General features: G+C 37.7%; 1 protein-coding gene across 3 annotated transcripts in view; it reads left to right on the forward strand.

Moving 5' to 3' along the window:
• Window positions 1–15,563, forward strand: part of ICE2 (interactor of little elongation complex ELL subunit 2) — a 59,234-nt gene that overhangs the window by 16,004 nt on the left and 27,667 nt on the right. For all 3 annotated transcript variants that reach the window (XM_074966163.1, XM_074966165.1, XM_074966164.1), the window contains exons 4-8: window positions 1,665–1,784; window positions 6,100–6,234; window positions 6,532–6,654; window positions 8,299–8,458; window positions 15,214–15,398. In XM_074966163.1, coding sequence (XP_074822264.1) covers window positions 1,665–1,784; window positions 6,100–6,234; window positions 6,532–6,654; window positions 8,299–8,458; window positions 15,214–15,398 — 723 coding nt within the window. The remainder of the gene's footprint in view (window positions 1–1,664; window positions 1,785–6,099; window positions 6,235–6,531; window positions 6,655–8,298; window positions 8,459–15,213; window positions 15,399–15,563) is intronic.

The raw sequence follows: 15,563 nt of genomic DNA on the forward strand, positions 1-15,563 counted from the left end.
TGATGAATTGACCATAAAATAAGTAGTAAGTGGAGGACACACATGTAGAATTTCATAATGTCATGGACAAATGTTTTAACTGTATTAGAAGTTAGATGCATCATGACGGCTCTGTCCTTCTATGGCGGGTGGTGGAGGCCCTGCCACATCCCGCCCCAGAAAAGGACAGTAGAGAGGTCCCTCAAGCTGTCTACAGTAGCTGTGTGGGAAGCAGCCAAGCAGGGCCCAGCAGGCTAGTATAAGAAGAGCTGCAGGGCCAGAGCAAGATCAGTTCCCTGCTAGAGCTGGAGGAGAGTGGATGTTGTGTCTGGCTGGCTGAGAGAGCTGCAGGACCTCGGGCAGAGCAATGCTGGCAGAGGTCTGGGGGGAGGACACAAAGGAGCTCCAGCCTGGCTCCAGACCTGGTAGGTCTTCAGATATGTTAAGGACTGTTATAAAGAGGATGGTGATCAATTGTTCTCCATGTCCACTGGTAGGACAAGAAATGATGGGTTTAGTCTGTAGCAAGGGATATTTAGATTTGATATCAGAAAAAACATTCTAACCATAAAGATAGTTAAGCACGTCTGTGGGAGGTTGTGGAATTCCCATCTTTGGGGGTTTTTCAGGTTAGAGACACTGCTGCAGTGGTCTAGGTATACTTGATCCTGCCTCTCAAGGTTCCTTCCAAGCCCACATTTCTATGATTCTATATGCTGATTATATCTTGAGCTGCATCCCATAATACAAGACTAACTCATTAACACCATTGGAAACCTTCATGTTGACCTTCAGTACTTGCTATAGCAAGTAGTCTACTCACTGGAGTAGAAATGCACAAATATTCACTCTTTTAGTTATTCTGAGCAAAAATGTTCTAGACAATGAGCTACTGTATTTCTTTCTCATGCTGGCTGGATGCATCCAGAGCTTTGGAGCGGAGCCCGGAGCTGGAGTGCGGAGCAGCTCCGGAGCAGTAGAGCTTCAGGTTTTTGCCTGGAGCTGGAGCGGAGCCGGAGCACAGCTCCAAAGCCCTGGGTGCATCATTAGATTTGAGTCCTGTAAGTGGCATTAACTGATTCATTGGCTGGGGCTATTGCTCTGTTACATTGATGGTCTTGTGGTTCCTTATTTATAGCAATTCCATTCTCTTATGTTGTGACAATGGATATATCTACACTAGAAAAATTAGTACCCATTTTTTTCAGCAACAGGGCTAGCGTGCTATTGTTAGTAGCAGTGTAAGTGCTAATGTAGACAAGGCTCGTGTCAACTTGCTCTGACAATGCCTGTGCATCGTGCTCCTTGGTTAAACTAATATTTGTTGCAGGAAGGAAGCTTCTTTTCTTAAGGAAATAGGCTCCAATTCTGTAATATTCTTTTGTATTGACTTCAGTGGAGGTGTACCAGGATCTAGCAGTGTAGAATATCTAGTGAGATCTGGGCCATAATGTCTTCAGTTCTTCACCAAGATACCTGCATAGTCTTTCTAGACATGTCACTTCTTGTGTGATTTAAATAACCTACTGGATGCTTTGTAAATATGCAGTGAGATGTGTAAATCCATTCTTTATAATAAGGGTTTACCTTTACAATTACAGTTAAGTTATGGGGGGGTTATTTTTTGTTTTTTCTTGCTATCTTCAAAATTTGACTCTCTTTTTTTGTCTTCTTTCTTGTTTCAGCGAATGAAAGAATTTCTGAACAGTGAAATTGCAGAATTTTTGAAGTTTGCACAAAATGCAGCCAAGAGTTGCGTTCAGGATTATGATACCATCTCTGAGGATGCACTGCTTTATACTGAGGTAACAGAAATGTTTGTGCATTCATTCATTGAATAAATAGATGAAAATATTGGGGGGGGGGAATAACATACTAGCCAGGGATGAGCAGATGTGCAGAGTATAAATTCAGTAAACTGAGGTAATTGAATATAAATAAAGAAATGTAGTTTGTCATCAATGAAGCATGCAGTGTCCCTTTGGCAGCAGCTGGGGCTCCCCAGTTAGGTAGGCCCATCGAACCATCATCTTGACAAGCCCTACCTCCCTACACCTGGACCCCTCTGACAAGCCCCCCACAACCAATCCCCACCCCACTGAGCCCCAGCCAGCTGCACCTAGACCCCAACCCCATCAAGCCCCACCCCCCAGCACTGGACCGCCTCCGCTAAACCTCCCCCCTCCCAAACCCCATCTCCCCAAACCCAGACCCCCATACTGAGCCCCAACCACCTGCAGAAACCCATTGCCCCTGCAGCCGGAACCCCCCAACGAGCCCCTGTGTATCCAGATCTCCCACTGAGCCTCTCGCACCCAGATTGCTCCACACCTGGATCCCCCCACACTAAGCCCCTCCATACTAGGATCCTGTTGGGCTGAGCCTGGTGTGCCTCGCACAGTGGGGCAAGGCCCCAGGTTGTTTCTGGGGCAGGCCCAGCCCTTGCACTGTGTCAGGGTCAGGTGCAGCCTCACTGCCGAGTCCCTGTACTGCGGCAGGTGGGAGCTTCAGGGTGATCTCCCACCTTAATGCAGCCAGTGGCTAGTGCTCCCCACTGCCAGGCTAGAGCCACATTTATTTATTGACAATTAAAATTTGCAGAATTTTAAAATGTGCATATAATTTTAATTTTTGGCACAGAATTCCCTCAGTATGAGATAAGACCTTGCTATACCTCCTTGGACTCACTCGAAATCACTATCATAGAAAAGTGAAGGCAATGTTATCTATCTGATGTCATATGTCATAGTGAAGTAGGATGAAGGCAGCTGTCTGTTAGGTCCCAAGTATTTTCTGTTACAGTGGTACATATTCCTTTAAAACTGTTAAATAGTGAATGGCAAAAATAATAGCATCATAAGAATATGAATGGCAGGATCTGAATTTTCTGCCTTATTCCTGTACTAATTTGCAGTGGGAGCAGACACGTGGGGGACCCTGAATATGAAGTTGGCAAATATAAATTTTAATTAAGTTTTTTATTTGTTAGAGATGAAGTGGAGAAAGTACTAATAAAATAAAACATTTTGACAATTGTGTATATTTCTAGTAGTGACTTACCTTGACGTGAAATAGTCTATTATTGCATTAGAATGGTAAACTCTTCCAGATGGAAAATGTGTTACTTTCTGTCTTATAGCACAGAGCACTGTCTCGGTCCACACATCATAATAATTACAATATTTCTTAGTGAGTAGTTACTTCAGCTAAATTTGGTAATAAGGCTGACCTTATTTCACCTTAACATTTTCTTGCTTTGCAGTTTCTCGTACACAAGACAGATTTGTTCTGTAGTTGAGAAATAGTTTGGGTAGACACAATTATTAGAATCCTGTTCTACATTATAGCTTTAGTGTTGTTTCAGAAAAGAAACAATAAGGAATAAAAACATAGATTTGTTTAAAATTGAGATTAGCCTTAATTTGTTCTCTACCCTTGTTATATATTGTCTATTGTTGCAGTTTGTGTCCATTCTTTTTTTTAAAGAGGACCCTACATCTGGTCACAAAATGTGGCCTCATTCCTCCATGTCCTCTAGTCTGTGATTTATATTTAACAAAATTACTTGCCTCCAGTCATCTCTGAAGCAGCAATTGTGGACAGAGAATGGAATAATTTTTAGTTGGTGCAAGTAATGAATTACTAAAGTCCATGAGTACATGATGTGAAACTTGTGTAATTTGTCTCCGCGTCCAGGGTTCACGTGCAAATGAATGTGTTTCCACAGGGGACGTTCCCCTCCTCTTTACCCTTGCATCCTTCACCTGAAGCCTACATAAAATAGATACCATGAAAAAGGAATGATTAAGGGTGTTTCAGAGTCCAACTAGAAGGCTGAGCCTCCAAAGAAAGTTGCTTATTTGCTGAGAGAAAGACTTAACTAGTTCAATGCAAACTGATTGGCCTAAACATGTATTTACAGATTGGTATCTGAATAAAAATCTTATTTTTAAGTACTCCTTATGCCTTCATATACTGTATTAACAGTGATTATTACAGCTCCATAGACTTAATGTATTAGTAGTAATAAGTATTTATTTGGGTTCTACGTAAAACTCCAAAAATTTTCTGAGAGCTTTTCCCTCTCTGTGCTAATTCCAGTACAGCAGAACAACAAACGTTACCTAAGGATCTCAAATACCACGGTCACAGATGGCTTAGCTGGCTTCTTGAAGAAGAAAAAAAAGACACGGATTTATTTTTTTAAAGGCTTTTAAAATTTAGGGGGAAAGTGTGGGAGATAGGAAGAGCACCTTAATCTGTTTCCCTGATTTTGTTTATTCCTTCCTCATCCTCTGCAGAACCCCCAAAACAAGATCATAGGAACTTTTAGCCACTTTTAAAATGATAAACTCATGGTATTTTATGCAATGGAAAAACAACAGCAAAAAAAACCAACCAAAAATAAAAACCCATTAAGCACATTTGTATCCTATACTTCTTTGTTTTGTGTTTGTACATTGCCTCGCATTCTGAGGCCCTGGTACAGGGTTGGAGCATGTAGGTGCTACCACAATACAAATTATAACTGAATACGTTTGTCCACCCCATACTGTTTTTTCTTATCAAGACCTGATTCATTTCCCTAAAACAACATTTCATCTGTACCAGTAGTCTTGGTTCTACAATATTTCCAAGCTTTCTGGATCAGAGTAATCTATAAGGTGGTAAAGTACCAAACGCTTTTATGATAAATTACAGAATATACTTTCTTCTCTTCTCTTCTGGCAATTGATTAATTTAGTTAGATTGTTCAGAGTACTGATCTAGACAATCCTTTCTTAAATAAACCCATACTGAGCTCTGCTTTTAATACTTTTCACACTTATAGATGTTTTAATTCTTTATCATTGTTTCCAATATCTTTTCCCTTGGGAACAAGGCCTGCAGATGTTTAATTTTTCTCTATCCTCCCTTGATCCCTTCCTAAATATGGAAAACTAAATTAGTTCTTTTAATACTGCCTCCAGTCTTAAAACCAATGTATAACTTAGCCAAAAGCTTTCATATTCCCTTCCTAGTTCCTTCAGAATGTAATTCTTCCAAGTTTGGCATGTTTCCACCTTTTATAATTATAATGGCTTAATTATCCACTTTCAGCAATCGCAAAGCCTTTTTCACACACACCCCATGCAGAGAATCATGTCCCATTATCTGGTAGCATCTTATTTTCTGCTACCTTTATAAAGAACTCAGAGCTTTGGAAAAATCAGGGGATTAATGGTGTAGTCTCACGCATTTTACAGTTGAAGAAACTGAGGCCTCAGAAATCTAAGACCAGCCTGAAAATGTGGTCCTTATACAAACTCCTGTTTTTGTAGCTGCAAATGGGTAAGTGCAGTTAAGGTTATTTAGTAGTTTCAGTACCTGATTTGTGGGCAAAATCAAATACTTAGACTTCCAAGACCTTAATTACGTTTGTGCCCACAATTTGTGGATATTTTTGAAGACCAATTTTTAAAAATCAGGACTCGGTGATTTCCAAGGATCACACAGTGACTCAGTGCCAGATCCAAGAATAGAATCTACATCTTGTGACTTCCATTCCTGTCTCTTAACCACAAGATATTCCCTTTGTCTCTCTAGGTTCCTATCTCTTCCTCCATCACAGTGTTATATGAGCGCCTACACACCTCGTAGAGTTCATAGAAGTTCATTGAATATCAGGGTTGGAAGGAACCTCAGGAGGGCATCTAGTCCAACCCCCTGCTCAAAGCAGGACCAATCCCCAATTTTTGCCCCAGATCCCTAAATGGCACCCTCAAGGATTGAACTCATAACCCTGGGTTTAGCAGGCCAATGCTCAAACCACTGAGCTATCACTCCCCACCTCCTTTTTGGGGCAGTGCTTTTAAAACAAACAACAAGCAGCCTCCTACCAACCTCAATTTTTCCTTTTTCCTCTTGTCACAAACTGTTAAACTGAATTCTAAAGAAGAATAAAGAACTATTTTTAACAAATCTATTCACAGAAATGGATGAAATATGCATTCTTTCTCATAGCTGAAAATACAGGCAGATGTAACTTTTGCAGCAGCATTCTAATTTTTATGAAACTGTTATGGTATTGATACATAGGCTTTGTAACATCCTTTTTTTTTTTTTTTCCCCCCCCTTTAGCAATTTTTAAGTGCTTGTATTGGACATGTGAAGAAGTACCCTGAATTTTACATTCTCCATGAAATCACCAGTATCATGGGAGGCAAATTTAGCACAGAGTTGACCTTAAAGCTGGAGAAAAAACTACTTGCATTGGTAACATCTCTCTCTCTCTCTAAGTTCAGATATTATTTTCTGATAACCTGAATTAAACATGCATTACATTATGTAATGCTACATTGATTGAGATCATTCTTCCATGCTTGGACTATAGGTTACAACTTGCATTGCTTCGGTAATAACTAAATTATCTTGGAGACTGGAAGGTAACCGTTCTGTATGAATATTTTTAAAATATGAGACTCTTACATTTTTAGAGGGAATTTATATAAACAATCAAAAATGCCAACACTGATGCCAATAAATGTCTGATGCTGCTTTATTTTATTCAAGGGAAAGGCAAGATTTCTTAAAGTATTGTCACCTGCCATGCATACGCAACTACAGCTATCCGTAGATTATAAAACTGTAGCATCTGTTGCAACTCCAGAGCAGAGAGCTTCTGCTATGCATAATGTGAGTAACTATTGTTGTTATAATGTATGTAATAATGTAATTCACATCATTCTTTTTAGTGGTGTGTGATCAATGTAGCGTTTCTGTTACAACAATCATCCTACCATTTTTAAAGTTTGAAATAGCATTAACAGCCTGATCCGATGCTCACTGCAGTAAATTCCGTTCACTTCAATAGACGTTGGATGAGGCCCTTAGAATGTGACATGCCAGCTATCTGTAACCTCTAATGAATGTAGATAGAGCTATTGTTTGCAAGTACTCTGGTTAAGGATCTAGTTTTGTATTCATTTTAAAATTATCTTTTTTTTTAATTAAAATATCAATATATATGTAATGAAAAGAGTTTGATTATACAAAAAAATTAGTTTACAAAGGATTTTTTTTTCTCCCTGTGGAATTTATTTGTCACAGAATGTGAACTCCGTGTTTGAGTTAAACAGTTTATTAGGCTATATGCTAGATTATTTCCTGAAAAGATATCTTAAATTATTGCTAGTATCCTTACATAAAGTGATAAGAAGCAGTTGTCTCCTATCACAAATGCCATGTGATGTGGCTTTTTTAAAAGAAATATGTATTCTACATAACTTGTTGTACACTAATATAGGACTATGTTCATAAGTTATGCATTGACCATTCAAGAGACCCAGAGATTTTGGAGGGTTGGGGCTTGGAAATGTCTGAGTTGCAAGAGAAGTCAGGATGAAACCATTAACATGTCCCATGGTTCATCAAAGGGTAGTCCTGCTGCTGTGAATTACATATAGTTCACTGGCAAGAACCTTGAAAGAAAGGAAGAAGTAGCTAGTGGTTCCTCCTTCCTCACATTTTTGTACTGTCCTGAACTGCCCTTGAGTTCCCCACATTGCCAATTCTGATCATTCCAGCTCTCATCATCTCATCACCCCATGCCTCCAATTACAATATCCTCATGCTTGTGTAGACGCACAAGCATAATTCATGGCAAGTTTCATAATCTTAATTCTGCATTTCTTGCGTTTATCATATTTGGATTTTGTGTTTAACATTCTTGAAAGGTAATATTTACTCAGATCACTGATGTGTGCCTGCATATTTAACTTCACCATAATTTTTTTTTTGTGTTGGAACTGTTAATGCTATTTCTGGGACCATAAGGTGATGACATCTTCTAAATGTCAAGGATACAAGAGAATCCAATGATATTCTAATGAACAAGAAGTAGTGATGCTCCATTAGTTGAAATTGACTCTTCAGTGTGTTGTGTTATATGCTTGTATCTGTGATTTATCTGACTCAAAGTACTAACTGTGTGTGTGTGTGTGTGTCTGTCTGTGTGTGAGAGAGAGAGAGAGAGATGTGGGGGTGTTGTTTTGTTTTAAGTGTCATGCAGCTGTTTATTGCTTTTCTTTGTTCCCTTTTTTCCTGGTAATTTTTTGTGCTACAATATGTATGTGTAGGATTCAGAGAACACTTCTAGGGTCTTGCCTTAAAGTTTCTTTGATTCTGAACTCGAATGTTAATGTTGTGTTGGAATATTTGTTTTCAAATATTTTTTATTCAGTAATCTAAAAAAAACTGGATATTTTAATTAACTTGTTTTTGCTTGTTAATGTTTAAAATGTCATTGTTCGTTTCTTTTTTTTTATTAATTTGTTTTAGGACATTAGTTTGGATCCAAATGCTGAAAAGCTTGCTTTAAAATATTGTCCACAAGTAGTTTTAAATAGTCAGTCATTATTTACTTTGTTGAATAATCATGGACTAAACTACAAGGAACAGTGGGAAATACCAGTTTCTGTTAAAATGATCCCTGTTGCAGGTACAGTATGTTTTTGTTCATGGGGTTTGTGGTTTTTATAGTCACCTTTCCAGAGGTACACAGAGAAGAGAAGAGAATTTCAAAATCCTAATTGTCCAAATAGTCTTTCCCTATGTATGCATACTTATGCTTATACATTGATTCCCTGTAACACTATGAATTATTAGCCAAATATGTGCTTCTGTTTTCATTGTTATAAGATTACGTAGGTGTTTCTTTTGCACCCCACCGCTACCTTGTAGCTTAGGATTCTTTTTAATGGTCTCAGATCTAACTTCTCAGTAATCATACTACACGTTAACCCTTCCACTTAATTAATCTAAGTGTGCAGGAAACATTTACAAGTTACAAAACCAGCTTTGTTTCTTAATGAGGGAATGATAATTGTGTTTCAGATAGAGCATTCAGGCTTTTTAAATTTTGTCAAATCAGTTTGCATAAACACACACCGACCAACAAAAAGAAGACAAGAGAAGGGGAAAATAAGAAAATAGTGCTCCTTTTCTGGTCTGGTGGTAGATGGGGATAGTCATTTTAGACAGTTTCATGATGGGGTTATGGCTCTTTCCTTAGGCATACAGAGTCTGGTCCATGTAAACTCTCTGATTGGAAAGGGTGGATTAGAGGCACAATCTCAAGCTAGATGTAGTTTCCCCCTCTTTCCTGGTGACAGGAACCAGTGGCACTGCCATCAGAATGTTCAGGCAAAACCAAGTCTATGACCTAGAGTTCATTGGTAAAATCTGAGAAATTCCTTGACTTCAAGTCTATAGGCGTGGCATTCATGGCTAGCATCAGAAAATAAAGAAAAGCAAAGGGAAAAAATGAACACCAAATAAAACCAACAAAAGCAGAGAGAGGGATGAGCTTAGGCCCTTTTGGGTTACTCTGGTTTTTAGACTTGATCGGCCCATAGAAAATTACTCGGCGTTCACAACAGTGTTTCCGGAAGTTTCTAGTAGCTTTTCTAACTGATTTAGGAGCCTAAATCTCAATTTCAAAGAGGATTTAAGCACTTTTTGGCTTCCATGTGTTTTAAATCTTTTTTGAAAATGAGACTGAGCCCTGGTTGATACTACAGAGTTAGGCTGACGTAAGGCAGCATACATCAACCTAGCTCTGTAAGCGTCCACAGTAAAATGTAGCTCCTTTCTATGTAATTCACCCACTACAACGATTTAATAACTCTACCTTTGTGAGAAGTGTAGTGCTTAGGTCGATTATAGTTAGGTTGATGCAGTGTCAGTGTAGATACTGCGTTGCTTATGTCGACTGCTGCTGCATTTCAGAAGCCTTCCCGCAATGCGCCACGCTGACAGTTAAATCGGTGCAAGCACTGCTGGTGAGCACATACATCACTGACACAAGGAGCGTAGTGTGGACATGCAAAAGCAATTTAATTACTGCGGTGACTGTATGTTAACGTAACTTAGGTTGACTTAATTTTGTAATGTAGTCATACCTTTAGGCTCCTGAATCAGTTAAGTGTTGCAATGCTGTGTGCACTAAATGCCTAAATACCTTTAAAAGTTTAGGCCTAAATCAATTACACTGTTAGAAGTAACCCAAGTCAGTTGATCCTGTTGTCATGACCAATCTCAGTGTTTAAAACATTGGTTTTCAGCCTGTGGTCTGCGGACCTTGGGGGTCCACAGACTGCCTAAGATTTCCACCTTCATTAAAAAATTTTTTACGGGTCTGCTAATAAAAAAAGGTTGAGAACCACTGGTTTAAAATAAAAGATTACTTCATACATGTGGCACACCTATCATTTCAGTGTCACTTTAGAAAGTCTACAGGATTTGTTCTTCTCAAGAGTATGTATGTTGCTCTTCCTTGCAAATGAACACCTACAAAAATGATGTTCCAAAACTTGAGAATTTTTGAATTTTTGACTCAGATATTGTGTGTTTTCAGTGTGTTTGATAATTTTGAAAAGCAAAAACCAATGACTTAAAATGGATTAATCAATATATCCAGACATACTGTAATCAGATTAAAAAACAAAACAAAAAAACATGGATGTGATTTAACACCTCCTATCATCTTCAGTGAATATGGTTTAATGGGTATCTCATATATTTTTGTCAACTGTAAAAGTGCAGTTATGGTCAACAAATTGACTGTAAAAATGGCACATCTTAATATCTCCAGTGTGTTTATTGTGTACTTATTTTTCTGACTGAAATATTTTTTCCACCTGTTAGCCCTGGGGCCCTGAGAGACAAAGCTGGTTTCTAATCTAGTTCACACATCAACAACAGAATTATTTCATTTCAGTTATAGAACATTTATTACGGTCATGGTGACCTATATCAAATGTAGCAACAATATACACCAATACCTATCTCAGGTAATTCCATTAAGTGAAAGCTATTAACTATATCAAAGAACAGCAAGACTCCTTCTGATGAAGCAGAAGCGGGTGGGGGGAAGAATCTTGTGATATTATTTGAAAGATGCCATCCCATCCCATAAAAGCCAGTAGTTGTCTCAGAATTACATTTCAGTGTTGTACTGTGATCTGCATGTTTGGGTTTTTCTTTCAGTTAAAAAAAAAAGTCAGGGAGCATGAAAATTCAGCTATTTTTATAGCTGTGATTTTGGTGCTTCATGAGGAAGCAGCCATCTAGGATGCAGGTATCATGGCCTTTCTGCTCAATATTATTATGCATTTCAGTTAAAAATCAGTTCAGTTAATGTAGTTTGGCTGGAGTTATTAATTTATTCCATAAATTCATTGAAGGAAAACATGAGACAGTTTCCTATAATAATCTGGAAATGAGCCAAGAAGAAAATTTCTTTTTTTGTGAAGAAAAAAAGGTCCAGTTTCATGGCAATTATCATAAAAAGTAAACTTTAAAAAAATCAGCTACTGCAGTTACTTGTCTGCTCTTAAGGAGAGAAACTGATAGCAAAGTCATTTGATAGGTTTTTTTAGACTTGTCCTACCTTGTTACTGAGAATAGTAACAATCTCTAGAGATACTGCAATTAACATTGAGTTTGGATACGCTATTTTATATCACATTATTGCAATGAAATGCCCTCCTTGTGTTTTAAAATTGTAAGCTGTGCTCTTTGTGAAGTAAGTAAATGTGTTCCTTGCAAATTTTATAAATTATAGTAATGTAGGGATGGTATTGAAGAATTGACTGTATAATAAGAGAGCTTCAGAACAACATTCACCTATAGTTTCATAAAACAAATTAGTAAAAACTTCCTGGAATTGAAAGGGCCAGTGTTACAAAGTACTGTTCTATAAATAAGTTAGGTTAGTAGAAGAAACTCCTGCCAGTAGAAAACACAAAAAACTTGTAGTTTAGTCTAAACTAGGTGGTCAAGCGATTTTAAAAAAAAAAAGTAATTGCGTCTCAATCGTGCAATTTTAAAAAAAGTAATCACGTTTTAATCGTGCTGTTGAACAATAATAGAATACCATTTATTTAAATATTTGTGGGTGTTTTCTACATTTTCAAATATATTGATTTCAATTACAACACAGAATACAAAGTGTACAGTGCTCAGTTTATATTTATTTTTGATTACAAGTATTTGCACTGTAAAAAATCAAAAGAAATAGTATTTTTCAGTTCACCTACTACAAGGACTGTAGTGCAATCTCTTTATCATGAAAGTTGAACTTACAAATGTAGAAAACAATATAAAATTTTAGAGCCTGTAAGTCCACTCATTCCTACTTCTTGTTCAGCCAATGGCTTAGACAAACAAGTTTGTTTACATTTGCAAAAGATAATGCTGCCCACTTCTTGTTTACAATGGCATCTGAAAGTGAGAACAAACATTCTCATGGCACTGTTGTAGCCAGTGTCGCAAGATATTTATGTGCCAGATGTACTAAAGATTTATATGTCTCTTCATGCTTCACCCACCATTCCAGAGGACAGGTGTCCATACTGATGACGGGTTCTGCTCGATAACAATCCAAAGCAGTGCGGACCGACGCATGTTCATTTTCATTATCTGAGTCAGATACCACCAGAAGAAGGTTGATTTTTCTTTTTTGGTGGTTCAGGTTCTGTAGTTTCCGCCTCGGAGTGCTGCTCTTTTAAGACTTCTGAAAGCATCGTCCACACCTCATCCCTCTCAGGTTTTGGAAGGCACTTCAGATTCTTAAACCTTGGGTTGAGTGCTGTAGCTATCTTTAGAAATTTCATTTTGGTATCTTCTTTGCATTTTGTCAAATTTGCAGTGAAAGTGTTCTTAAAATGAACAACATGTGCTGGGTCATCATCCGAGACTGCTATAACATGAAATATATGGCAGAATGCGGGTAAAACAGAGCAGGGGACGTACAGTTCTCTCCCAAGGAGTTCAGTCGCAAATTTAATTAACGTATTTTTTTTTTTTAACGAGTGTCATCAGCATGAAAGCATGTCTTCTCGAATGGTGATCGAAGCATGAAGGGGCATACGAATGTTTAGCATATCTAGCACATAAATACCTTGCAATGCCAGCTACAAAAGTGCAATGTAAAATGCCTGTTCTCACTTTCTGGTGACACTGTAAATAAGAAGAGGGCTGAACAAGAAGTAGGACTGGTGGACTTCTTGAAGTTTTACATTGTTTTGTTTTTGAGTGCAGTTATGTAACAAAAAAAAAATCTACATTTGTAAGTTGCACTTTCATGGCAGAGATTGCACTACAGTATTTGTATTTGTATGGGGTGAATTGAAAAATACTATTTTTTGTTTATCATTTTACAGTGCAAATATTTATACTCAAAAATAATATACACTTTGATTTCAATTATAACACAGAATACAATATAAATGAAAATGTAGAAAAACATCCAAAATGTTTAATAAATTTCAAAACTGCTATTAATCGTGATTAATTTTTTAATTGCAATTAATTTTTTTAATTCAGAGTGAATCTCCTGAGTTAACTGCAATTAATCGACAGCCCTAGTCTAAACCAATTAAGTCAAGCAAATACAAATTTTTTGTTGGCAGATGAATCCTAGCAGAAGTTTGAATATAGGCTTCCCAATTTTTTTACATGTCTACTATCTTCTGACCATTTTTTCACTTTGTTTCCTCCAGTTTGTTAAAGAAGTTAAAATGTTGTCTTGAGTCAGTGGATTGTGAATTGATGGTGATATGGAATCTCAAAATTTGGTGTGGATGAAAAAAAAATGTATTTTCTTCAATATTTTTTGAACACCCAAGGCAAATAATTGGGAGTTAGGTGGGTAGGGAAATACTTTGTCCCACCTCCCATTACAGTTGCTAACCAATTTTTACTTAGCTCGCAGTAAGCCGGGGTGTCAACCTATCCCACAGCAGTCTACTGTGCATTCTGTTCATGTTGACCCTGGTGCTGTGCACTAAAAGTTTTTTGGTGTGCTTTAATCTGCTCCCATTTCAAAGTGGGATAGATCAAAGTGCACTGCAGAATGTTTTGTCCGCAGCGCCACATGGACACTTAGGCTATGGCTACACTACAGCGCTTACAGTGGCATGGCTGTACCCATGTAACTGTGCCGCTGTAGCGCTACTAGTGAAGACACTCTACGCCGAAGGGAGAGAGCTCTGCCATCAACGTAATTACTCCCGCCCCCACAAGGGGCAGGAACTATGTCAGCGGGAGAAGTTTTCTCCTGGCTCTTAGGTCAGTATAACTTAACGTCGCTTATGTTTCTCAAGGATGTGAATAACTTATACTGACTTAAGCTGCAGTGTGTACCTAGCTTTAGTGTGCAGTGAGCTGGGTGCAGGGTAGATTCACACCCCAGCTTGCTGTAAAATAAGTGTTCATGTAAACAAGCCGTGATAATGGGAATTCCATACCAGGGAGAGAGTTGGCAAGAGGGGATTGGAAGGAGTGAATACAAATATTTGCTTCAGATACAAATACATGAAATTTGCAAAATTGTCTAATCTGTAACTGCATTGACTCAATGCTTACCTATTTGATGGTTTTCACTTTAATCTGCAGAATGCTAAATTAACACTTTATCACTTAAAGGGCTCCCATCATGTGTGATGTTATTAAGAGGGTGGTCTTATTCTCTGAAATAACTAAACTCTTCAGTATACTTTTTTTGTTTAAAGTGTGTGTCTTACCTTCAAATGATTTTGTAAAGATTAATTTCACTGATTTCCCCGCCCCCCCCCCCCGTAAAATTAACTACATTTTCAAGGGTATCTCCATTGTCTTCAGATTAAGTTGTCTATGATATGAATGTTGCACTTAAGACAAAGTCTAAAAATAGGAGGGCATTACAACTGACCGTGGCTAAGGATATAGTTTAGGTTGCTGAACATTCCTTGCTGGTAATGAGACATGAAATGGAAAAAAACAAGCTTGACGCTCAGAGCCGTGGATCAGTTTGTGAGGCTGGCAGTTGGAGAAAATATCTTTTTTTATTTGCAAACTGAACATACTTGATATGGGAATCGGTGAGATATAATGAATATGAGACCCCAAAATGCTAATTTTAGAAATTAACTTTTCAGGATAGAACTGCACTTTTAAATAGTATGTGAAACTGAAGTAAACTGTCAACCTATTGCATATTACTGTCATGGGGACCTGATAAAGTTCACTTCTCCTAGATGTATTTGTTCCCCAACAAATAAGCAATAGAAACGAATGATTTTTTTCACCCTTTTTAATTTGACTGTAAAATGGTTTTGAATACAAGTCAGAGGAATGAAGTTTAATATTTAAATTACCTAATGATTTTTCTTTAGAGTATGGGAAACATAAACCTTTTCCTTCTCTTAAAAGGTGCCAAACCAGTCAAAGTGATTTATATTGGCTCACCACTCCCAAAAAAAGAGATGACTGTGAGAGAGAAGAACCAAATTTTTCATGAAATCCCGCTGGACACTCTGACATCCAAAAATTCAATTATTCCAGTCTCTGCTTTGTTGATGGACAATCCATTTGAGGAAAAGATGTTTCAGTGGGACGTATGTAGCTGTCTGTCTTTTCAAAAATATGCTAGCTTATTTCCTTGATCTTTGTGTTCTGCAGTAATATTGGGGGGGAAACAAGGTTCTCTCCATTATTATCACTGAATTATGGAGTGAGGTTTTTTTGAATGCATCTCTCTTTTCTTAAATGCTTCTATCCAA

The sequence above is a fragment of the Natator depressus genome, chromosome 10 (assembly GCF_965152275.1).
Source record: "Natator depressus isolate rNatDep1 chromosome 10, rNatDep2.hap1, whole genome shotgun sequence".
Lineage (NCBI taxonomy): Eukaryota > Metazoa > Chordata > Testudines > Cheloniidae > Natator > Natator depressus.